This window comes from Nerophis lumbriciformis, linkage group LG24, assembly GCF_033978685.3.
Source record: "Nerophis lumbriciformis linkage group LG24, RoL_Nlum_v2.1, whole genome shotgun sequence".
NCBI classification, from domain to species: domain Eukaryota; kingdom Metazoa; phylum Chordata; class Actinopteri; order Syngnathiformes; family Syngnathidae; genus Nerophis; species Nerophis lumbriciformis.
In genome coordinates, this window is record NC_084571.2 from 24,217,501 (window position 1) to 24,244,264 (window position 26,764).

Sequence of the window (26,764 nt, forward strand, 5' to 3'; positions counted from 1 at the left end):
GGGGTACTTGAATTTAAAAACAAATCACAGGGGGTACATTGCTGAAAAAAGGTTGAGAACCACTGACCTAGTATATACAATAATATAAACCAAGTCATTGTATTTCATTTAGGATTATTTCATAACTTCATTTAAATAAAAATATATTTTTTGTCTTTTTTAGACACAGTCAATAAATAATGTGAACATGTATCATAACATGGAAATCTAAGAGAACGTGTTGTGAATGAGGATGCTTGTGGACCTGGAAATTATTATTTAATTTTTTTTACACATTTTTATTTAAAAAAAAACAGTTTTTCCAACGTATTCAATTTTAGACGCTTTCTCTTCTTAGTTATTATTTCTCCGGCTGTAGAAAAGAGCCGCTCACAGGGCACAGAGGAGGCGTCAGTGCGACAGTTCGCGTATCGGTCACGTGACCATAACAGCTCATGATCGGTCACGTGACTTTCTAAAAACGGTACGCGCACCGACACAGGGTTTCGCTCTTTGAGCTCGACGCATGCATCGGTGTTGCCGGACCCATCACTACTATCTACCTATAACATCTGTAAAAATGAAGCAATGCTACCACGCTAGCAAGCGTTAGCTAGCCAACTATGAGCCACCCAGCTGCTAACTGTCGCCAAAAGGCACCATTTAAGTTTGTTTCCCCATGGCATCCTGGATCAAGGCTTTCAGCAGCTTTTGGACGTTTGAGGTAGAAACGTAGGAAGCGCCATCATTATGAAAAGTAACCGGCGAGTATTTTGATTCCGTCCGTAAGTTCAATAAAAGATTGTTTAATTGATACATTTCTATTCCTCCTGAGGAGGTGGAGGCTCCTGGTTGTCCGATCCGCCGCCAGGTTGAACCACCAGATGGCATGTTTGGTGACCTCAGCGTCCGTGGCTGACCTTGTCACCACATTTTTTCTCACAGCACCTGTAATCAAACAAGATTACAAGACAGATATGTTTATGTTTATGGTATGTAGCATCCAAAGCCAAGTATGCTTACACAATACAAAATATCCCATCCATCCATCCATCTTCTTCCGCTTATCCGAGGTCGGGTCGTGGGGGCAGCAGCCTAAGCAGGGAAGCCCAGACTTCCCTCTCCCCAGCCACTTCGTCCAGCTCCTCCTGGGGGATCCCGAGGCGTTCCCAGGCCAGCCTGGAGAGATAGTCTTCCCAACATGTCCTGGGTCTTCCCCGTGGCCTCCTACCGGTCGGACGTGCCCGAAACACCTCCCTAGGGAGGCGTTCGAGTGGCATCCTGACCAGATGCCCGAACCACCTCATCTGGCTCTAGGTATTAAGGAGATTACATTTGAAAAATGTATCATAATCAATAATATCATTATTTGGTTCCTTGATCAGAGTACTGTATGTGAATAAATCTGTGTAGTTTTGTCATGTTTGTTTGATTCTGTTGGATGACGGCGGCGGGGGGCATAAATAAATATCCATAACCCAACTTTGGGAAGTTGACATTGTTTTCTTATTATATTTGTACTATCATTCTATGTTTGTATTCGTGTAGGCCAGGGGTGTCCTAAGTACGACCCAGGGGCCATTTGCGGCCCGCAGGTCATTTTTTAACGGCCCCACGGCACATTTTAAAAATACGATTGAAAAAAATAAATAACATTAAAAGTGGTATTTAAAGAGCAAACAGGTGAAATGTAACAAGAAAATGTAGCAATGGTTACTCTAATCACACAAAGCTGCCATGTAGACTGTTTCTTTCTTAAAAAAAAAATAATGAATGCGAAGAAACGCAATAAAGGAAGTCGACAAACATCAGTTGAAGCGTTACGTTAATCTGACCAAGAGAATACGTTTGGGAGCAGCTACAGGTATGATGGTTGCTACGATTTTTAAGGCTGCCCCCACTATTGACTTTGAACGTATGTAATATTACTTTGAATTATATACTTACTGAAAAGCAAGGTCTTTGTTGCCATTCTGCTAAAGGCCTTTTTGTTGTTGACACCCTTCCAATTGATCTGATCTGAAATGTCATCTGTGAACATCCTGCCCAGGATGTTCCAGGTCACCTGCTTCACATCCTGGCCTCCAATGGTGGCCAAAGAAGAAATCTAAAAGGCAAAGACATCTCTTTAAACAAACAGATAAACATTTTTAAGCTTAAGTTGCATTTAAAATGTTTTTGTTCCTGTTGAAAGCGTCCACAAATGTAAAAAAAAAATAGAACCTGTTCTCTTGGCTCATGGACCTATGCTACCTTTACACACGATGTCAAACCAGGCAGATTGTGGCTCACTGACATAATCTTACCACTGGGAAAAGGCGGTTCAGGACAGGCCTGGTTGTCAGGGCTGATTAAATAGAATATTTGCATAATCATGGACAATCAATAAACCTAATGGCACCATTCATATTAAGTAAGAAACCTCACCACTCTTTGTCGAGCTGGGCCATTTGATGGTTCATTCAAAAATGCCTCCACTGCCTCCAACTGTTCCAGTAGAAACTGGATATTGACCGACATTTCAACTTCTGGCCCCGGGGTAGTGGTCAACCTGCTGGTTAAGAAGTTGACCTTCGCCATCAGCTGGTCTTGGGTGTGTTTAATAGTTTCCAGCAGGCTAAGGATCTGGGCCTCAGTCACTGTTGACAAACAGCAGTATAAAATGTATCATGTTTCAGTGTTTATCCTCATTACTCATAATCCTGACATTAGCTATTGACCTTAGTTAATGACAAAAGTTATTGACAAAGTTTGAAGAAAATATGTGATTGGTTGTGAATTTGATTTTTTTCCAAAATCTGTGGCACAGAATGACCATCCGGTATTTGTCAGTTATTGCTCACCAGAGCAGGAAATGTTGTCGGCCATTCTTCCCCCTCGCCATGTTGGCCTGTAGGCCAGGCTGGATCCAGGCTCCTTCCTATTACTGTAGAAACATGACAAAAACAAGACAACACACTTACACTGGCTACCTGTTCCTTTTTTCTGGCAGCTCAACCTCATTCTCTGCCTCAGATTGCAGGTCTGAGATGTTGCAGCCGTTTCGATATTGTTGCATTATTTTTAATGCGTCTTTGTAGTTGTATAAAATTGAATATGTTAAAATTAACATGAGTTTCAAATTAGCTGTAGAGCTGAACAGAATATTATTATTATTGATGATGATGTATCAGGTCTCTCTCTTACAAAAGACCTGGTCAGAACATAGACAGAATAGGTTATTCCAAGCAGAAAGAGAAGCAACTATGACGTTATTTTTAAACAAGAAATTTATGAATTTGCATACCACAATGATGAAGCCTTTTTTGAACGTCTACACGTGTCCTTCGTCTTAAGGTTGATAAAGAGACAGGCACAGACTTTCTATTCATGTTTGCGCTAAAAGACAAGAAAATACAGTAACGTTTATCATTGATCATTGTTTCTAATGTTATATTTAAATAAATACATTGTTAAATGGTGGTGTCGTCTGTTTCATTGCTACAAACTAGACAAGATATAGGGCAACGTTAAATTGTGGGTGCACTTCTTGATTCGGCCCCCTGAATAGGCCAAGAGCTGCTAGAAAAATGTGTAAGCAACATTACAGTTTAACAAACCAGAAAGTATCTTACTTGATTACCGGTAAGCGAACGCAGCAGGAGCAGTTGTAGGCAAAAATCCAGGCAGTAGATGATGCTGCAAAACACACAAAATAGAAGATGGGACCAAGTTCCATACAGTCGCATAAGAAATTATGAACAGGCGCAAAATACATTAGTTGTCTGAACTGATGTAAACAGTGATTAAAATAATTTCTAATTCATTCATTTTAATTATAAAGATTGCAGATAGACACTTTACATTATATATGTAACAGTCACTGTTCTGCGTTGTGTCTTTTATAGTGATGCACACACAGGAGTTGAGTCGTGGAGGATTTATTCACCTTTTCTTTTTTTGAATGGAAACAAAAACAGGGCGTCACACACAGTCCACAGTAAACAAGATCTCTCTCCACAGCTCCCAGCGTCATCAGTGCTCACTCAACTCAATTATTTATGCTTACATGTGGAAATAATAATAATAAATAAAATAATAATAATAACAAAAAGTAAATAAAGCATAAAATAGTCTCTAATAAATAAATTTAATAAAAAACAGTATATAAAATATATACATCAGCAAATGACAAAAATATATATTAAGAAAAAGGATCCTTAATATGTGCAGCAATATACCTCATTTTTCCCACTCACATCAACTCATTTTATATATTTTTTCCAATTAACTATGCCAAAAAACTCATAACAGACATACCTTTTTTTTTGAATGGATACAAAAACAACAGGGCGTCACACACAGTCCACAGTAAACAGGATCTCTCTCCACTAAAGAATAAAGAAATAAATAATACACACTCATATTAATACCACAGCGGCACACAAGATGTCCACACAGCAGCGGAGTTTTTGGCCCGTGCGCAAACTCACGAGACCAGAAACACTGTAATAACTGCCGCTAGCTACCATTAAGCTAATCCATGTGGTTAGCTTAGTGCTAGCGGCAGCATTTAGCGTATAAAAGTCTGTTTTTTACAACAATTTAACACCCCTAATACCGGGATTTAACCCGCATGCTTATCAACAAGTTACAAGACAGTGTGCATTCTTATAGAATACTTTAAGAGCGACAACCAAAAAGTTTATAAAAAAATAAAAGGAGATGAGACATAAAAAACGCGACTTACCAGTTCCGAGCGACGCATCAAGAAAAATACACAGCAAAGAAACTTTACTTAACTACCATAACATATTCTGCCGAAATTGCTATTCCATTTTAAATAAAATAGCCTTTTTTTTTACAGAATATAAAGTTAGCCACAAACACGTCCCAACTGCAGCAGTCAACAGGCTGGCGTCGTCCTTCTCTGACGTGACGAGACCCCATGTTGACGACGGTTAGTCATATACTTGAGTAAAAAACAATTTTCCCTCCCTAACGAGGACGGACGCCGCCATCTTCGTCCCTTTGTGTTTTCCCTCTCTCTCCTTGTCCCGCCCCTGCTCTCCTGTCATTCGCCAGTCCACCAGCCTGCAAGTCATTGATTGGCCGAGCCTATGGCCAAGGTCCTGGGTGCGATTGGATGAAAACATTGCTATTCCATTTGAAATAAAATAGCTTTCTTTTACAGAATATAAAGTTTTACTGTTAGTCCTAATATCAAACAACGTCATTACAATCATACATAAATGATGATGGAAACACAAAGGCTGATCTTTACTGTGAATCTAGCAATAAATCAATAAATCTATACTTGCGCGTACACACCAGTAGGCGCGTCCACGTCCGCGGGTGCAGACATTGGTCGCTCAGTATCCATGTAGGCGGAGCCTATACTCTAGGCGGCGCGCGCCGGTTTAGTTTGCCGCGTCTGCGTACGCGAATCAGACACGGGTCCGCTCAGGATCCGCTGTCTGACCGTACAATTTTCAGAGGCGGAGCCAAAACGAATGTGACAGTAACGCGGGTTGGGCGACTTGAAGGCGGATCCGCATTGGAGTCTTCTGCTGTGTGGGCAGAACCCCTAGCAGCACTAACTCTTCCGGGACGCTACAATATACACTCTCCGCTACCACCAAACCCCGCCCGCCTGAGCCCCGACATTAATAAACTAGCATCCCAGAAAAGATGCCAGGTATCAGGCATCAGATTAGATCAGTGTGTCGCAAACTGAGCAGTAAAAAGGCCTGAATGGTTGATTTATTCATTATTTTATTTTCAAATTTATTAGCCTGTGGAAAAAGTTAATGTTGATATTTACCTCAGAAGGCTGCAAATAGAAAAGAGGCATTCAATTTTTTATTTAAATTGTATTTAATATACTATTGATGTTTTTTCGTTTGTTTTTTGAAAGTTTATTTTGTACTATTAAGTTATATAAGCGTTGCTTGTTCCATATTCAGTGTTAAAGCAAATCAGTGTAGCAAACTGAGCAATAATTAACGTTTTATTCATGCACTTTCTCTTGCTACTTCAAGGCTTGAATGTTTGATTCATTCATTATTGTTATTTTATTTTCAAATGTATTATTAGCCTGTGGAAAAAGTTTATTTTGATATTTACCTCAGAAGGCTGCAAATAGAAAAGAGGCATTCAATTTTTATTTAAATTTTATTTGATATGCCATTGATATTTTTGAATTATTATTATTTGAAACTCGATTTTGCATGTCACTATAAAGTTATATAAGCCTTGCTTGTTCAATATTCAATGCAAAACTTGTTTGGGTCCCTATTAAAAGGTTAATTTGTTCAACCTTGGCCCGCGGCTTTGTTCAGTTTTAAATTTTGGCCCACTCTGTACTTGAGTTTGACACCCCTGTTATATGCTATGCGCATGCGCAGAGGCACTTTTTTTTAAAGTATTATTTTTTTTAAATTTTTTTTATAAACCTTTATTTATAAACTGCAACATGTACAAACAGCTGAGAAACAATAATCAAAATAAGTATAATGCCAGTATGCTGTTTTTCTTTCTTCAATACAATACTGGAAAGGATAGAAATGTAGTTTCCCTTTTATCCAAGTATTAATCGATTAATCGAAGTAATAATTAATCGAAGTAATAATCGACAGATTAATCGATTATCAAATTAATCGTTAGTTGCAGCCCTAATGTATATATGTATATATGTATGTATATATGTATATGTATATATATAAATGTGTATGTATGTATATATATATATATATATATGTGTGTGTGTGTGTATATATGTGTGTGTGTATATATATGTATGTATATGTATGTGTATATATATGTATATATAAATGTATATATATATATATATGTATATATGTATATGTATATATACAAACCCTGTTTCCATATGAGTTGGGAAACTGTGTTAGATTTAAATATAAACGGAATACAATGATTTGCAAATCATTTTCAACCTATATTCAGTTGAATATGCTACAAAGACAACATATTTGATGTTCAAACTGATAATTGACTTTTTTTTTGCAAATAAGGTGGCAATAAATACTGATAAAGTTGAGGAATGCTAATCAAACACTTATTTGGAACATTCCACAGGTGTGCAGGCTAATTGGGAACAGGTGGGTGCCATGATTGGTTACAAAAACAACTTCCCAAAAAATGCTCAGTCTTTCACAAGAAAGGATGAGGGAGGTACACCCCTTTGTCCACAACTGCGTGAGCAAATAGTCAAACAGTTTAAGAACAACGTTTCTCAAAGTGCAATTGCAAGAAATTTAGGGATTTCAACATCTACGGTCCATAATATAATCAAAAGGTTCAGAGAATCTGGAGAAATCACTCCACATAAGCGGCATGGCCGAAAACCAACATTGAATGACTGTGACCTTCGATCCCTCAGACGGCACTGTATCAAAAACCGACATCAATCTCGAAAGGATATCACCACATGGGCTCAGGAACACTTCAGAAAACCACTGTCACTAAATACAGTTCGTTGCTACATCTGTATGTGCAAGTTAAAGCTCTACTATGCAAAGCAAAAGCCATTTATCAACAACATCCAGAAACGCCGCCGGCTTCTCTGGGCCCGAGATCATCTAAGATGGACTGATGCAAAGTGGAAAAGTGTTCTGTGGTCTGACGAGTCCACATTTCAAATTGTTTTTGGAAATATTCGACATCGTGTCATCCGGACCAAAGGGGAAGCGAACCATCCAGACTGTTATCGATGCAAAGTTCAAAAGCCAGCATCTCTGATGGTATGGGGGTGCATTAGTGGCCAAGGCATGGGTAACTTACACATCTGTGAAGGCACCATTAATACTGAAAGGTACATACAGGTTTTGGAACAACATATGATGCCATCTAAGCGCCGTCTTTTTCATGGACGCCCCTGCTTATTTCAGCAAGACAATGCCAAGCCACATTCAGCACATGTTACAACAGCGTGGCTTCGTAAAAAAAGAGTGCGGGTACTTTCCTGGCCCGCCTACAGTCCAGACCTGTCTCCCATCAAAAATGTGTGGCGCATTATGAAGCGTAAAATACGACAGCAGAGACCCCGGACTGTTGATTGAAGCTCTACATAAAACAAGAATGGGAAATAATTCCACTTTCAAAGCTTCAACAATTAGTTTTCTCAGTTCCCAATCGTTTATTGAGTGTTGTTAAAAGAAAAGGTGATGTAACACAGTGGTGAACATGCCCTTTCCCAACTACTTTGGCACGTGTTGCAGCCATGAAATTCTAAGTTAATTAATTATTTGCAAAAAAAAAAAAAAGTTTATATGAGTTTGAACATCAACTATTTTGTCTTTGTAGTGCATTCAATTGAATATGGGTTGAAAAGGATTTGCAAATCATTGTATTCCGTTTATATTTACATCTAACACAATTTCCCAACTCATATGGAAACGGGGTTTGTATATACAAACCCCTGCAGAATTTGATGCCAGCAACACGTGACAAATAAGTTGGGAAAGGTGGCAATAAATACTGATAAAGTTGAGGAATGCTCATCAAACACTTATTTGGAACATCCCACAGGTGAACAGGCAAATTGGGAGCAGGTGGGTGCCATGATTGGGTATAAATGTAGATTTCCATGAAATGCTCAGTCATTCACAAACAAGGATGGGGCGAGGGTCACCACTTTGTCAACAAATGCGTGAGCAAATTGTTGAACAGTTTAAGAAAAACCTTTCTCAACCAGCTATTGCAAGGAATTTAGGGATTTCACCATCTACGGTCCGTAATATCATCAAAGTGTTCAGAGAATCTGGAGAAATCACTGCACGTAAGCAGCTAAGCCCGTGACCTTCGATCCCTCAAGCTGTACTGCATCAACAAACGACATCAGTGTGTAAAGGATATCACCACATGGGCTCAGGAACACTTCAGAAACCCACTGTCAGTAACTACAGTTGGTCGCTACATCTGTAAGTGCAAGTTAAAACTCTCCTATGCAAGGCGAAAACCGTTTATTAACAACACCCAGCTTCGCTGGGCCTGAGCTCATCTAAGATGGACTGATACAAAGTAGAAAAGTGTTCTGTGGTCTGACGAGTCCACATTTCAAATTGTTTTTGGAAACTGTGGACGTCGTGTCCTCCGGACCAAAGAGGAAAAGAACCATCCGGATTGTTATAGGCGCAAAGTTGAAAAGCCAGCATCTGTGATGGTATGGGGGTGTATTAGTGCCCAAGACATGGGTAACTTACACATCTCTGAAGGCGCCATTAATGCTGAAAGGTACATACAGGTTTTGGAGCAACATATGTTGCCATCCAAGCAACGTTACCATGGACACCTCTGCTTATTTCAGCAAGACAATGCCAAGCCAAGTGTTACATCAATGTGGCTTCATAGTAAAATAATGCGGGTACTAGACTGGCCTGCCTGTAGTCCAGACCTGTCTCCCATTGAAAATGTGTGGCGCATTATGAAGCCTAAAATACCACAACGGAGACCCCCGGACTGTTGAACAACTTAAGCTGTACATTAAGCAAGAATGGGAAAGAATTCCACCTGAGAAGCTTAAAAAATGTGTCTCCTCAGTTCCCAAACGTTTACTGAGTGTTGTTAAAAGGAAAGGCCATGTAACACAATGGTGAACATGCCCTTTCCCAACTACTTTGGCACGTGTTGCAGCCATGAAATTCTAAGTTAATTATTATTTGCAAAAAAAAAAAAAGTTTTTGAGTTTGAACATCAAAATATCTTGTCTTTGTAGTGCATTCAATTGAATATGGGTTGAAAAGGATTTGCAAATCATTGTATTCTGTTTATATTTACATCTAACACAATTTCCCAACTCATATGGAAACGGGGTTTGTATATTAGAGGTGTAACGGTACGTGTATTTGTATTGAACCGTTTCGGTACGGGGTTCTGGTTCGGTTCGGGGGTGTACCGAACAAGTTTCCACATGGACATATTAAGTAGCGTAACGCACGTTGTGTAAACAATGCACACCGAGGCACAACACACGGCATGCTAGCAGCTAACGGGCTACGATAGACTGACCATACGTCCTCTTTTCACCGGACATGTTCTCTTTTGCGGAGCTGTCAGGGTGGAGTTTCTTAAATGCCTCAAATGTCCGGCAATTTGAGTTAGGGTTGCGTGTATTTTCAATGTACAGTATCATCCAGAAGAAATGCACACCAAGTCTGACGCTCGTTTTAAACTTTTATTGAGCAACCTACTCTAACACAGCTCAACTTATCTCATTCCTTCCACACGCACGTCCATCCTCCCTCCTCATTTCGGCAACAACAACGCTTCCTCCTTCTTCGCCAATCACCTTACAGGCGTGCTACGTTCACGACAATGGGAATTCTGAACATTACTCACTCAAGAACACAACATCAACTTCAGCAGGTCGTTACAGTACGTTCAGGGTTAAGAAGGGGTTAAAAACAAAACAAATTGTGCGCGCAGCAGCATTCGTGAGGGAGGGGCAGAGACAGAGAGAGCGAGAGAGTTATGATAAACGCGCATGCGTCGCCAGACTCTGCTTTTTATCCATAGATTTGTCAGATTTAATTTTTTATTATGTATAGCAGTGGTGTCAAAAGTGTGCCCCGGAGGCCATTTGCGGCCCACAGCTAATGTTTTAAAGGCCCACGGCACATTCTAAAAATACTATTAAAATAAACAAAAACATAACAAAAGTGAAATAAAAAAGCTTAAAGGTTAAATGTATTTTAGAAAAAGTTGCAATATTGACTAATAAAACAAAGTTGTTGTTTTTTCTTTCAAACTGTCATTGCTCAAAACATAATATTGAATCAAAATCAATGTTATTATGAATTATTGACCTATCCAAGGTTCCGATTACTTCACATCAAATATTCCACTAAGAAAAATATTTTTGGTGGAAGATTTTGCAAATTTGGTAAATAAATAACCCAAAAATGTATATTTTGTTGTTTTCTTACTGTACCAAAAATGAACCGAACCGTGACCTCTAAACCGAGGTACGTACTGAACCGAAATTTTTGTGTACCGTTACACCCCTAATATATATATATATATATATATATATATATATATATATATATATATATATATATACAGTATATATATATATATATACTCAGTATATATATATATATATATATATATATATATATATATATATATATATATATGTATATCAGGGTTTCCCGCAGCGTTTTGTTGTTAAGGCGGTCGCCTTAACAGTGCTCCTTTGGTGGAGTGAGCACTGTTGGCTACCTCCTTAGTGCTCCTTTGGTGGAGTGAGCAGATAGGTGTTTAGCAGGTAAGGCAGCAGACTCTCCCCAAATTACCACACCTCCTAGTCAACTACTAGTAACATCACTATAAGCCTGTTGACGTTCTAGAAACGTAAGCGGCAGCTCAGCTCGCTCGCAGTCCTTGAGGTGAAGGCTAATTAGCTTTTAGAGTAACGATAGCTCAATGTGTGGTGTGTGTAAGTGTGTGTGTGTGTGTGTGTGCGTGTGCGTGTGTGTGTTACGGACAGCAAAGCACTGTCTGTCTGAGAGAAAGACAAGCATTATTGACCTAAAGTTAACAACTAAGTGTTTTCCCTTTACCTTTTTCTGTGTTGAAGCAGCTAAAAAGGAAATTATGTTAAATGAAGAGTTTCCTGAAGCTGTCTCTGATAGTTGATATAATATTGTAACTGCATCATAAAGCCTACATGAACTCCATGGTGTTCAGGGATGAATATTCTCTCCTATTGCTATTGTACTATTTGTTCAGCTATAGTTATATTAATCATTTGTAATTTAGCAGCCTACTTTTGAATGGCAGGGTCCCTGCTATCACATGTTGATAAAAATATAACAATTACATAATAAAAATCAACTACAGGCTTCCCAAGTGCTGTTGTAAATTAAACATGATGAGTTGAACATATGTCAGCATGTGGCCCCACTCTTAACTCTTTTTTCAAACGCTTATTGCAAACGCTTACTTACAGTAAGTCTTTAATTTGACTTAGTAAGTCATTATTTTGACGTACTAAGTCATAATAATGACATACTTAGTATCTCAGGTAACTAGGACTGTTTTGTTTTTACTTTACGGAAAAAATATCGAGATATATATTGTGGATCTGAAAACACAACCAGAAATTGTAGGCTTCTTCACGCGACGAAGCCGGCCTACTGTACCTCGGTCTGTAGTCTATTGCCCCCCCAGGCTGTAGTGGCAGCGACGAGGTGGAGACGTGATGGCGACAGGCCGAGTTACACCGATCCTTACACCGACCCACCCCCTTCCCCGGTCTGTCCGCCAGAGAGACACCACCTTAACTAACACATTTTCTGGGGGAAACACTGTTTGTATATATGGAAATGTGATCAAATTTGCTGGGTCAAAAGTATACATACAGCAATGTTAATATTTGTTTACATGTCCCTTGGCAAGTTTCACTGCAATAAGGCACTTTTGGTAGCCATCCACAAGCTTCTGGCAAGCTTCTGGTTTAATTTTTGACCACTCCTCTTGACAAAATTGGTGCAGTTCAGCTGTTTTCTGACATGGACTTGTTTCTTCAGCATTGTCCACACGTTTAAGTCAGGACTTTGAGAAGGCCATTATAAAACCTTCATTCTCGCCTGATTTAGCCATTCTTTTACCACTTTTGACATGTGTTTGGGGTCATTGTCTTGTTGGAACACTCAACTGCACCTAAGACCCAACCTCCGGGCTGATGATTTTAGGTTGTCCTGTAGAATTTGGAGGTAATCCTCCTTTTTCATTGTCCCATTTACTCTCTGTAAAGCACCAGTTCCATTGGCAGCAAAACAGGCCCAGAGCATAATTGTGGGTATTGTGGCCAAACAGCTCAATTTTTGTTTCATCTGACCACATAATTTTCCTCCAAAAGGTCTTATCTTTGTCCATGTGATGTAAGATGAAACACAAATTTAGCTGTTTGACCACAATTGTCAGCAATATTTTTGGAGGAGAAAAGGTGAGGCCTTTAATCCCAGGAACACCATCCCTACAGTCAAGCACAGTTGAGTGTTCCAACAGGACAATGACCCCAAACACACGTCAAAAGTGGTAAAGGAATGGCTAAATCAGGCTAGAATTAAGGTTTTAGAATGGCCTTCCCAAAGTTCGGATTTAAACGTGTGGACAATGCTGAAGAAACAAGTCCATGTCAGAAAACCGACAAATTTAGCTGAACTGCACCAATTTTGTCAAGAGGTGTGGTCAAAAATTCAACCAGAAGCTTGCCAGACGCTTGTGGATGGTTAAAAAAAGCGCCTTATTGCCAAGGGACATGTAAGCAAATATTAACATTGCTGTATGTATACTTTTGACCCAGCAGATTTGATCACATTTCCACATTAGTTTAAATGTTTTTATTTTAGCCCTGTGCAATTGTATGTTAATTTATTTTTCATCAGTTTTTATGAGTCCCATCATTTTACAGTATATTAGATGAGGATTTTTGTAATCAGCCTGACATAAGCTTTGATAATAATTTATGAAATTAACACATGCTTTCATATCATTTAACTATGTTGTAAACCTGTTAAATTGTAAGTAGGTGAGATATAAATATTGGATGTGATTAAAATCAAGAGTAAGATTACTAATTCAGTGGTAATATTTCAGTGGAAAAGTTGGGCCTGGAGGTGGTATAGTTCAGTCACTTTTTTTTAAAGAAAGGTTCTAAAGAGAGTAGTGGTCCCCACTCCCCATCACTGACTTTGCCCTGTGATTGACAGCCGATCAGTCCAGGTTGCAGTTGGATGATTTACCCTGCAAACTTTTCAACCTCCCACTTGTTGCAGGATTTTCTGCCAACGACTATGAACTCTACACATGCCGTACATGATTATGCACAGCAGAGATGGAAACGATGATTGTGGGATAATTCCTTTTGCCTTTTTGAACTTATGCTGCACCTAAATAGGGAAGTTGTTGTTCTGTAAACATGAACTTTGTCAAAATCAGCACCTCGGACAGTGGTTGTACAGGAACGTCATGGAAGATGTGGACTGTCACAGAGGTGTCATTCATGAAACAATATGTTTATTACAATATAGTGATTGTAGTTGGCTAGAGTAAAGAAGTGCACTGTATCATATTGGCATCCCAGATTTGTCATCTGTGCCTTTTGTTTTAGCTTGGCCTGGGCTGATAAATGTTTTCTCTACCATATATTGACTTACGACTACCGTATTTTCCGGACTATAAGGCGCACTTAAAATCCTTTTTTTTTGTCTCAAAACTCGACAGTGTGCTTTAAAACCCGGTGCGCCTAATGTACGGAATAATTGTGGTTTTGCTTACCTACCTCGAAGCAATTTTATTTGGTACATGGTGTAATGATAAGTGGTGCCAGTAGATGGCAGTCAAACATAAGAGATACGTGTAGACTGCAATATGATGGCAATATGACTCAAATAAACAACACCAACATTTTATATGTTCCATTGAAAATACAGCACATTACACACAGCGCTCAAAAATCTATCAAAATGTTTTAGTACGACTTTGGTAAGCTATGAAGCCGCACTGCTTGATGGATTGTTGGCGCATTAAACATACCAGTATTATTATGGTGTGTGTGTATAAGATAAGACATATTATCTGGCATTTTGTTTCACAATATTATACAAAAGCAGCTTTTCTTACCTTCTGGCACCTGCTGATCTGTATTTGGGATCTGCATAAATCCTGAAAAATTGCGCGCATTCGCCTTTGTAGTCCGTGCCGACTCCGTAGTCAATAAGCTTCTTCTTTTTCTCTATCTTCTTGTTATGGTACATTCATTGTCTGCTGTTGCCATTTCTAATTTAAAGTAGTGTAAAGTTCTTAGTTATATGTGTCAGTAAACTCGCCATGAAAGCGCTAAAACATACCAGTATAGTGAGTTATCATTATTCACCTAAGGAACTTTAGTTATTAGACAGTTCCAGTCGGACGGTTTTTCACGGGACACATTTCCAGGGTTGATGTTGCATTATTGAGCCACGGATGAGGACATGCTGCTCCGTTATTGATTGAAGTAAAGTCTGAATGTCATTAAAACAGTTAGCTCCATCTTTTGACATTTCTTCGACACCCGTCCTTGCACGCTACACCGATGAAACAAAGATGACGGGGAGAAGATGCTGCCGAAAGTGTGCTAATAATAATAAGACCGCCCACAAAGCAGTGCATCCAGAAGTGACCGTCAGAAAGCGGCTTGAAGATGGCCTGTAAAACATAATCTATGCAACATTTTGACCAAAGAACCACCATTACATGTTATGTAGACCAGTGGTCCCCGACCACCGGTCCGCGGACCGATTGGTACCGGGCCGCACAAGAAATTAAAAAAAAATTAAATCAAATCAACATTAAAAACACAACATATACATTATATACCAATATAGATCAATACAGTCTACAGGGATACAGTCCGTAAGCACACATGATTGTATTTCTTTATGGAAAAAAAAAAAAAGAAAATAAATTTTCCGGGCTACAATATACACCCCCGCTACCACCAAACCCCGCCACCCCCAACCCGCAATCTCCCTGTGGGTAAGATTCCTTAATAAACTCATGAATATAAGACGTCGGCAGCCCCCTGATCTACTGTCCTAATGCCTACTGCAGAGCCGAGTAGAAGCCTTCCCCAATGTGGCATAAACAGTGTAATTCACTAAACACAATCACACACTCAGGCGCTAAGCTAAGCTAATGCAATTTCCTTCCAGACTCGTTACGTTCAATATCACATGACCTTGAATGTGCTTGCCTGACGGTCTGCAGAATGTAACAACGAGCAGCTGCCAGCATGAAAAACAAGGTCAAGTGTGCGCAGGCCAGATGAAATTTGCCTGAGGAAAGTGACATGTTTAGATCGCCCGTATGGGCGGAGCCAGTGAGATTCAGCAAGTGGTTAAGAATGCACAGGTCTGTATAATCCAATGGAGGTAGAAATGTTGCATAACTCTGGTATTTCCTTGCTCGCTGCAAGCTACAGGATTACGTCCTTAATGATCAATTAGCAGGAAGCTTTGTACCATTTCAATAGGACCTAAGAGCTGTAATACTTTGTGGTGAATTATTAACTTGACTTGGTAACCGTTTAGTGACAGTTCCTTGTAGCTGATCCCTCTGTAGACAAAGTGATAATTATTTAATTTTCAGCCTTTTTAGAAACTTGCCGGCAAACCCTGAGCTCCCTTTATAGCTGCCTGGACCACAGGAGGCTAATTTAAGTAAGGAATTAAATATAGCTTTGCATCACTCATGATGCCACATAATGATCCAGCGTGGTTTCAAGTACAAATAAGCATTTAATGTGACTGTTGTGGTCCAATAGGGGATAAGGACTATAGTATTTCCAGATAGTGCTTGGCTCGAGGGTAACTGCCTGTGAACAATTGGCATAACCATTGAAGGCAATGGTGCATCGGCCTTCTGATCTACGAAGGAATATCAATCAATCAATCAATCAATGTTTATTTATATAGCCCTAAATCACAAGTGTCTCAAAGGGCTGCACAAGCCACAACGACATCCTCGGTACAAAGCCCACATAAGGGCAAGGAAAAACTCACCCCAGTGGGACGTCGATGTGAATGACTATGAGAAACCTTGGAGAGGACCGCATATGTGGGTAACCCCCCCCCCCCCCCCCCCCCCCCCTCTAGGGGAGACCGAAAGCAATGGATGTCGAGTGGGTCTGACATAATATTGTGAGAGTCCAGTCCATAGTGGATCCAACATAATAGTAAGAGTCCAGTCCATAGTGGGGCCAGCAGGACACCATCCCGAGCGGAGACAGGTCAGCAGCGCAGAGATGTTCCCAGCCGATGCACAGGCGAGCGGTCCACCCCGGGTCCCGACTCTGGACAGCCAGCACTTCATCCATGGCCACCGGACCTGTGCTCCCCCATATGTTTCTAATCATACATTAGAATCAGTTGGCTGTTATGTCTGCTCAGGAGAACACCATCCATGTCTTTGTCATGCTGAGTAAGGATGGCCGTAAAAATCAGTTAGCCTAACACTCGTTAGGAATTCTGCTAATTGTGTGGAATTAATGACATCTTGAAGCAATTGAGGGCACTACTTGGCCAGTTAGTGGTCTGAAGAAAAGCAACATGACTCCTACTAGGGTTGTACGGTATACCGGTACTAGTATAGTATGGCGGTACTAATTAATCAAAAACGGTACTATACTCTGTTTGAAAGGTACCGGTTCCCCATGTTTTTTTAACGAGCATGACGGCGCGTTGTCACGTCGTGACATTGGTGGTTTTACGAACAGAGAAGCATGTTCGGCAGCGCACAATCACAAAGTACTTACAAGCAGACACAGTGTGTAGACAGAAAAGGGAGAACAGACGCATTTGGCCTAAAAACTAACGATAAAGGTGAAGCTATAACACTGAAACACCGTCAGGAAGAGGTGCTTTAACACGTGGCTAGCTAGCTAGCGGCTAACGTCCATCCGCAATCAGCAGTGTTTTAGCTATTTCTAAATCACTAATCCTCGTCTCCATGGCGACAAAGTAAGTTTCCTGCAAGTATCAGCCCTGCAGGACGAGGAATAGCTAAACATGCTTCACTACACACCCTAGGAGGATACAATAGCTCACCGGCGTCACAATGTAAACAAATGCCATGGGTGGATCTACACCTGACATCCACTGTAATGATACAAAGTACAAGAGTGTATCTAGTCGATACTACTATGATTACATCAATATTTTTTTTCGTCACAAAAATGTTTTCTATTAAAAAAAAATATATATATATTATATTCATAAACTCAGGAAATACGTCCCTGGACACACGAGAACTTAAATTATGACCAATGTATGATCCTGTAACTACTTGGTATCGGATCAATACCTACATTTGTGCTGTCATCCAAAACTAATGTAAAGTATCCAACAGAAGAATAAGTGATTATTACATATTAACAGAAGTGTAGATAGAACATGTTACAAAAGAAAATACGTAGATATTAACAGTAAATGAACAAGTGGATTAATAATCAATTTTTACAGGTTGTCCTACATAATGTTGACAAAATAATAGAATGATAAATGACACAATATGTTACTGCATACGTCAGCAGACTAATTAGGAGCCTTTGTTTGCTTACTTACTACTAAACGACAAGTTGTCTAGTATGTTCACTATTTTATTTAAGGACAAAATTGCAATAAGAAACATTTTCGGGTCTCCCTATGTCTAGCATTAAAAAATTACAGTTGGTACAAAATGCGGCTGCTAGACTTTTGACAAGAACAAGAAAGTTTGATCATATTACGCCTATACTGGCTCACCTGCACTGGCTTCCTGTGCACTTAAGATGTGACTTTAAGGTTTTACTACTTACGTATAAAATACTACACGGTCTAGCTCCGTCCTATCTTGTCGATTGCATTGTACCATATGTCCCGGCAAGAAATCTGCGTTCAAAGAACTCCGGCTTATTAGTGATTCCCAGAGCCCAAAAAAAGTCTGCGGGCTATAGAGCGTTTTCTATTCGGGCTCCAGTACTATGGAATGCCCTCCCGGTAACAATTAGAGATGCTACCTCAGTAGAAGCATTTAAAGTCCCATCTTAAAACTCATTTGTATACTCTAGCCTTTAAATAGCCCCCCTGTTAGACCAGTTGATCTGCCGTTTCTTTTCTTTTCTCCTCTGCTCACCTTTTTCTTAGAGGGGGGTGGGGGGCACAGGTCCGGTGGCCATGGATGAAGTGCTGGCTGTCCAGAGTCGGGACCCGGGGTGGACCGCTCGCCTGTGCATCGGCTGGGAACATCTCTGCGCTGCTGACCCGTCTCCGCTCGGGATGGTGTCCTGCTGGCCCCACTATGGACTGGACTCTTACTATTATGTTGGATCCACTATGGACTGGACTCTCACAATATTATGTCAGACCCACTCGACATCCATTGCTTTCGGTCTCCCCTAGAGGGGGGGGGTTACCCACATACAGTATGCGGTCCTCTCCAAGGTTTCTCATAGTCATTCACATCGACGTCCCACTGGGGTGAGTTTTTCCTTGCCCGTATGTGGGCTTTGTACCGAGGATGTCATTGTGGCTTGTGCAGTCCTTTGAGACACTTGTGATTTAGGGCTATATAAATAAAGATTGATTGATATGTTTAATGTACCATAAGATTTTTTGTTAAAATAAAGCCAATAATGCAATTTTTTTGTGGTCCCCATTATTTAGAAAAGTATCGAAAAGTGTCGAAGTGTCGATTTTGGTACCGGTACCAGTACCAAAATATTGGTATGACAACCCTAACTCCTACTATGGCAAGTTGCGCACTATCCATGTAGAGCTCCACGACTGTTGCATTATGGAAACAGGAGTCCAGAACATTCACAGAGGGATTCTCCCAACATAACAATTTTAAAATTGTGGTTTATGGTTTAAGTTTATTTCAAACATGCATGCAGTTACAACATGATGCGTCACTTTTCAACATGTTCGAAAAGGAGTAAGAAGAAGCAGCGCTTATTTATTCTTGCCCCTTTTCCATTTCATAGCAATTAGTAACACATTCGATTCACTTCCTCTCCTCCATGTGTACACATATTTACTCTATAAATAATAAACAATACAGTTCTTCAAGAAAAAAAGAAAAGAAAAAAAAGTTGTAATTCACATGGAGAGGTCATTCATCAATCAATCTTTATTTATATAGCCCTAAATCACAAGTGTCTCAAAGGGCTGCACAAGCCACAACGACATCCTCGGTACAAAGCCCACATACGGGCAAGGAAAACCTCACCCCAGTGGGACGTCGATGTGAATGACTATGAGAAACCTTGGAGAGGACCGCATATGTGGGTAACCCCCCCCCCCTCTAGGGGAGACCGAAAGCAATGGATGTCGAGTGGGTCTGACATAATATTGTGAGAGTCCAGTCCATAGTGGATCCAACATAATAGTAAGAGAGGTGAATAAGATCATTTATTTTTCAATTAGGTTCAAAATATTTATCAGTTATTTTTCTCTGTACTTTATTTAACACTGAGTTTGAACAGTCTCTTAAATTGGATCATATTTTTTAACCTTTATGCTTAATCCATTCCTTAATTTGATTCCACATACTGACATGTTAAAGGTTTTAAGTGTTGTACGTGCACACAAATGTTTCAAATGAGATTTTCCTCTGAAGTTATCCATCCATCCATCCGCGGGGGGCGCTGGAGCCTATCTCAGCTACAATCGGGCGGAAGGCAGGGTACACCCTGGACAAGTCGCCACCTCATCGCAGAGCCAACACAGATAGACAGACAACATTCACACTCATATTCACAAATTAGGGCCAATTTTAGTGTTGCCAATCAACCTGTCCCCAGGTGCATGTTTTTGGAGGTGGGAGGAAGCCGGAGTACCCGGAGGGAACCCACGCAGTCACGGGGAGAACATGCAAACTCCACACAGAAAGATCCCGAACCTGGGATTGAACCCCAGATTACTCAGCACCTTCGTATTGTGAGGCAGACGCACTAACCCCTCTTCCACCGTGCTGCCTCCTCTGAAGTTATATTTAGAAAAATTGTTGTACATTATTTGGTAGCAGGTTATAGTTTGCTTTGTCCATTATTTTAGCTCTTTGCAAATGCACTAAATCGTTGAGTTTCAATATTTTTGATTCAATAAATTAAAAGGTTTGTATCTTCTCTATATCCAACATTATGTATTATTCTAACTGACCTTTTTTGTAACACGGTTAGTGAATAATGAGTGTACTTTTGTGGTTATTTATAGCGAGCAGTAGAAAATCTAGAGTGAATTTTTTTGTCCAATACATATTATGCTTTATTCATTATTGACATATTTCTTGCCACATTATGGTGTATATTTTTATATGACATTTTCAGTTAATATTATCATCTATTATTCCACCCAAAAATTTGATTTATTTTACCCTTTCAATATCTATTCCGTCTACTTGTATTTGTTTGATTTTCTTTTGTACAGTTACTGATTAGCATTATTTTAGTTTTACTGAGATTAAAATTTTATTTTTATTCTCCCTTTATTTAACCAGGTAACATCCCATTGACATGAAATATCTATTTTCCAAGGGAGACCTGGCCAAGAGGGCAGCAGCAAGTCTACATTAAAAACAGTAAACAACAAATGTTTACACAAATTTACAACATTAAGACTTGCTCACATAACACATGTGCATATAGACAAGGTAGACTGCAATCCTTTCACAGAAGCTTTAAACTCATTTAATGTAACAAGGGTTGGAAGTTGAAGATTCGATTGTAGGTTATTCCAAGTCTTCGGTGCTGAAAACCTAAATGCTTTTTTGCCCAGTTCAGTTCTTACTTTGGGGACGACAAATTGCATAACATTCATTGAGCGGAGATTGTGACTTCATTGTTTCTTTGTTAAAAGACAAGACAGATAAGATGGAGTGATACCCAGTGAAAGATAGTCTTTTTGTTGTTAAACCATCGCTTTAATTTATTAATTTATTCTGTTATCATTTGTATTAGCTTATGTGTGTTCTCTCCTGAACAAAACACTGTTGTCGTCTGCAAATAATACTCACTTTAAGTCCTTTGTAACTTTACAAATGTAATTTATATAAAGGCTGAACAGTTTTGGGCGTAGAATTGATCCTTGGGGTACGCCACAAGATATATTTAGCGCTGTAGATCTGTGTTCGCCTATCTTTACATATTGCTCCCTGCTGGTTAACTAGCTTCTTACCCAGTTCAAAACCAGCCCTCTGATGCTATACCGTTCTAATTTGTTTATTAAGATAATATGTTTAATTGTGTCAAATGTTTTAGTTAGATCCATAAATACTGCAGCTGCACACAGTTTACCATCTATTGTATAGAGTATATCTATGGTATGTATTATACAAAACCCAAAACCAGTGAAGTTGACACGTTGTGTAATTTGTAAATAAAAACAGAATACAATGATTTGCAAATCCTTTTCAACCTATATTCAATTGGGTGGACTGCAAAGACAAGATATTTAATGTTCAAACTGAGAACCTTAATTTTTTTTGGCAAATAATTATTAACTTAGAATTTAATGGCAGCAACACATTGCAAACAAGTTGGCACAAGGGCATTTTTACCACTGTGTTACGTGGCCTTTCCTTTTAACAACACTCCGTAAACGTTTGGGAACTGAGACCAATTTTTGAAGCTTTTCAGGTGGAATTATTTCCCATTCTTGCTTGATGTACAGCTTAAATTGTTCAACAGTCCGGGGTCTCCGTTGTGGTATTTTAGGCTTCAAATTGCGCCTCACATTTTCAATGAGAGACAGGTCTGGACAACAAGCAGGCCAGTCTAGTCCCCACACTTTTTTACTATGAAGCCACGCTGTTGTAACACGTGGCTTGACATTGTCTTGCTGAAATAAGCAGGGGTGTCCATGATAACGTTGCTTGGATGGCAACATATGTTGCTCCAAAACCTGCATGTACCTTTCAGCATTAATGGTGCCTTCACAGATGTGTAAGTTACCCATGCCTTGGGCAATAATACAGCCCATACCATCACAGATGCTGGCTTTTGAAATTTGCGCCTATTACAATCCGGATGGTTCTTTTCCTCTTTGTTCTGGAGGACACAACATCCACAGTTTCCAAAAGCAATTTGAAATGTGGACTCGTCAGACCACAGAACACTTTTCCACTTTGCATCAGTCCATCTTAAATGAGCACGGGCCCAGCAAAGCCGGCAGCGTTTCTGGGTGTTGTTGATAAATGGCTTTCGCTTTGCATAGTAGAGTTTTAACTTGCACTTATAGATGTAGCGACAAATTGTAGTTACTGACAGTGGTTTTCTAAAGTGTTCCTGAGCCCATGTGGTGATATCCTTTATACACTGATTTTCTGAACCTTTTGATGATATTACGAACCGTAAATGGTGAAATCCCTAAATTCTTTGCAATAGCTCGTTGAGAAATCTTGTTCTTAAAATGTTGGACAATTTACTCACGCATTTGTTCACAAAATGGTGACCCTCACCCCATCCTTGTTTGTGAATGACTATGTTTTTTATGTAAGCTGCTTTTATACCCAATCATGGCACCCACCTATTCCCAATTAGCCTGTTCACCTGTGGGATGTTCCAAATAAGTGTTTGATGAGCATTCCTCAACTTTCTCAGTCTTTTTTGCCACTTGTGCCAGCTTTTTTGAAACATGTTGCAGGCATCAATTCCAAATGAGCTAATATTTGCAAAAAATAACAAAGTTTTCCGGTTCGAACGTTAAGTATCTTGTCTTTGCAGTCTATTCAATTGTATATAAGTTGAAAAGGATTTGCAAATCATTGTATTTAATTTTAATTTACGTTTTACACAACGTGCCAACTTGACTGGTTTTGGGTTTTGTACTTTTGTGGTCTATAATGTTGGTTGGTTGAAAGACATTGTGGCCAGATGTGGGCTGATGCTGTAACACAGAAAGTCAAAGTTCTTCCATTCTACTAATGTGTCTCTCCTTTTTCCCCTACAGGTGACCTGTCTGGCGTTAAACTATGGAAAGCTCTCTGCACCCACCATCACTAGTCTCCAATCTTTGGACACAACCCCAAAAGCTTAGTTAGCGGCTGTGCTCCTCCCCTCCAGTTCTTTCCGACCAGGGGACAAAGAAAAGGAGTGGGCCTATCTAAGTCCTCCACACACGTGCAATTAATATAAAAAAACCAACGTTTTTTGTTCCTGTTTGCGGGGTGAAACCATATCAACATGGATCTGGACTCGTACTTGTGGATGGTCATTTTTGGCTTCATCATAGCCTTCATTTTGGCCTTTTCCGTGGGCGCCAATGACGTGGCCAACTCCTTCGGGACGGCGGTGGGGTCCGGCGTGGTAACGCTGAAGCAGGCCTGCATTCTCGCCTCCATATTCGAGACGCTGGGCTCCATGCTGCTGGGGGCCAAAGTGGGCGAGACCATCCGCAAAGGCATCATTGATGTCAATCTGTACAACGAGACGGTGCCTGTGCTCATGGCGGGGGAGGTCAGCGCTATGATGGGTAAGTTACGTCGGGTGCACCATGGACCATTTCAGTACTCGGGCCAGACACTATTAGGCTCTGGTCTGCTGGATATTGAGACATTTTTGTCAGAGTACCACAACCAATCTTATTTAGTCATTCAGGGATTATATCGCTGCACTGCATCTCACAATTGCCTGAATAGGATAGGAGGTAGGGTTGTATGGTTTACCGGTACTAGTATAGTATCACGGTACTAATGAATCAAAAACGATCGGGCATGATGACGTGTTGTCACGTCGTGACATTGCTGGTTTTACAAGCAGAATGAGCATGTTCGGCAGCGCACAATCACGGAGTACTTACAAGCAGACAGAGTGTGTAGACAGAAAAGAGAGAACGGACACATTTTGGTCTAAAAACTAAAGATAAAAGTGAAACTATAACATTGAAACACCCTCAGGAAGAGGTGCTTTAAGACATGGCTAGCTAGCTAGCAGTTAACATCCATCCGCAGTCAGCGGTGTTTTAGCTACTTCTAAATCACTAATCCTCGCCTCCATGGTGACCAATAAAGTACGTTTCTTACAAGTATCATCCCTGCAGGACAAGGAATAGCTAAACATGCTTCACTACACACCCTAGGACAGGGGTCGGCAACCTTTACCAGTCAAAGAGCCATTTTGACCAGTTTCACAAATTAAAGAAAACAATGGGAGCCACAAAAATCTTTTGAAATTTAAAATGAAATAACACTGCATACAAAGTCTTTTTTTTGCTTTGTGCTATGTATAAACCAAGGGTCTCAGACACGCGGCCCACACCTTAATATGAAAATTGAATGTTAGTGCGGCCCGCGGGTTTTATATGAATGGCGCTTGACAGCGTCATACTTGTCAACCCTCCCGATTTTACCGGCAGACTACTAATATCGGGGTAACTGTTCTCTCGAACGTGCCGTGTTGGTACAGCATTTAGCGCCCGCTACAACCAGCGTGCCGGCCCAGCCACACGTTATATGGGGCTTCTGCTTGCTCACATAAGTGACAGCAAGGCATACTTGGTCAACAACGACACAGGTTAGACTGACGGTGGCGGTATAAAAAACTTTAACACTCTTACTAATAATGCACCACACTGTGAACCCACACCAAACAAGAATGACAAACACATTTCGGGAGAACATTTGCACCGTAACACAACATAAACACAGCAGAACAAATACCCAGAATCCCATGCAGCCCTAACTCTTCCGGGCTACATTATACACCCCCGCTACCTAACCCCGCCCCCACCCCAACCGACGCACAGGGGGGAGGGGGGGGGGGGTTGATGTGTGAGGGAGCAGGGTTGGGGTGGGGGCAGGGTTTGGTGGTAGCAGGGGTGTATAATGTAGCCCGGAAGAGTCAGGGCTGCATGGGATTCTGGGTACGTGTTTATGTTGTGTTAAGGTGCAGATGTTCTCCCGAAATGTGTTTGTCATTCTTGTTTGGTTTTGGTTCAAAGTGTGGCGCATTATTAGTAAGAGTCTTAAAGTTGTTTTATATGGCCACCGTCAGTGTAACCTGTGTGGCTGTTGACCAAGTATGCCTTGCTGTCACTTACGTGTACTAGCAAAAGATGCATATATCAAGAGGCTGAGCTGGCACGCTGTTAATACAGATTGTAGAGGGTGCTAAATGCTGTACCATCATGGCACGCTAGTGATGAGATCGGCAGTTCTTATGACTGTACTGAATCACTAGAGTCAGTTCCTTTAATTGAGTCGATCAAAAAATTAGTTCACCATTATTGAAAGGGTGAAAATCGGAGAATATTAATCCCGGGAGTTTTCTGCGAGAGGCACTGAAATCCGGAAGTCTCCCGGGAAAATCGGGTGGTCGGCAAGTATGCAGCTGAGCCGCATCAGAGTGATCAAAGAGCCGCATGCGGCTCCAGAGCTGCGGGTTGCCGACCCCTGCCCTAGGAGGATACAATAGCTCACCAGCGTCACCGCTAACAAAAGCTAGCGGTCCTGGATGTAAACAAATACCATGGGTGGATCTACACCTAACATCCACTGTAATGATATCACGTACAAGAGTATATCCAGTCGATACTACTATGATTACATTGATATTTTTTATCGTCACACAATCTTTTTTCCTTTTTTTGTTTATAAACTCAGGAAATACGTCCCTGGACACATGAGGACTTTGAATATGACCAAACTTGCCAACCCTCCCGGATTTTCCGGGAGACTCCCGAAATTCAGCGCCTCTCCCGAAAACCTCCCGGGACAAATTTTCTCCCGAAAATCTCCCGAAATTCAGGCACACAATATAAACAGCGTACCTGCCCAATCACGTTATAACTGTAGAATGATGGAGGGCGAGTTCTTGGTTTCTTATGTGGGTTTATTGTTAGGCAGTTTCATTAACGTCCTCCCAGCGCGGCAACCCCACACAACAACAGCATTTCGTCTACCGTAAAGCAGTTCGTCTGCCGTAAACAGCAATGTTGTGACACTCTTAAACAGGACAATACTGCCATCTAGTGCATTTGATGAAAGCACTTTTTGCGTGCCACACAGCAATGCATCATCAGAGAGGGTGTTCAGCATGGTTAGAAAAATAGTGACAGAGAATAGAACAAGGATGGACAATTCAACCCTTAACTCAACAATGAGTAAATGAGTGTTATGTGTGTGTATATGTGTAAATAAATGAACACTGAAATTCAAGTATTTCTTTTATATATATATATATATATATATATATATTAGAGATGCGCGGTTTGCGGACACAACCGCGGAGTCCGCGGATTATCCGCGGATCGGGCGGATG

General features: G+C 40.4%; 1 protein-coding gene across 5 annotated transcripts in view; it reads left to right on the plus strand.

The window, feature by feature from the left end:
• The window catches only part of slc20a2 (solute carrier family 20 member 2), a 170,727-nt gene that overhangs the window by 85,880 nt on the left and 58,083 nt on the right, over positions 1-26,764 (plus strand). For all 5 annotated transcript variants that reach the window (XM_061981838.1, XM_061981841.1, XM_061981837.1 and 2 more), the window contains one exon: positions 23,457-23,978. In XM_061981838.1, coding sequence (XP_061837822.1) covers positions 23,690-23,978 — 289 coding nt within the window. In that variant the 5' untranslated portion in view covers positions 23,457-23,689. The remainder of the gene's footprint in view (positions 1-23,456; positions 23,979-26,764) is intronic.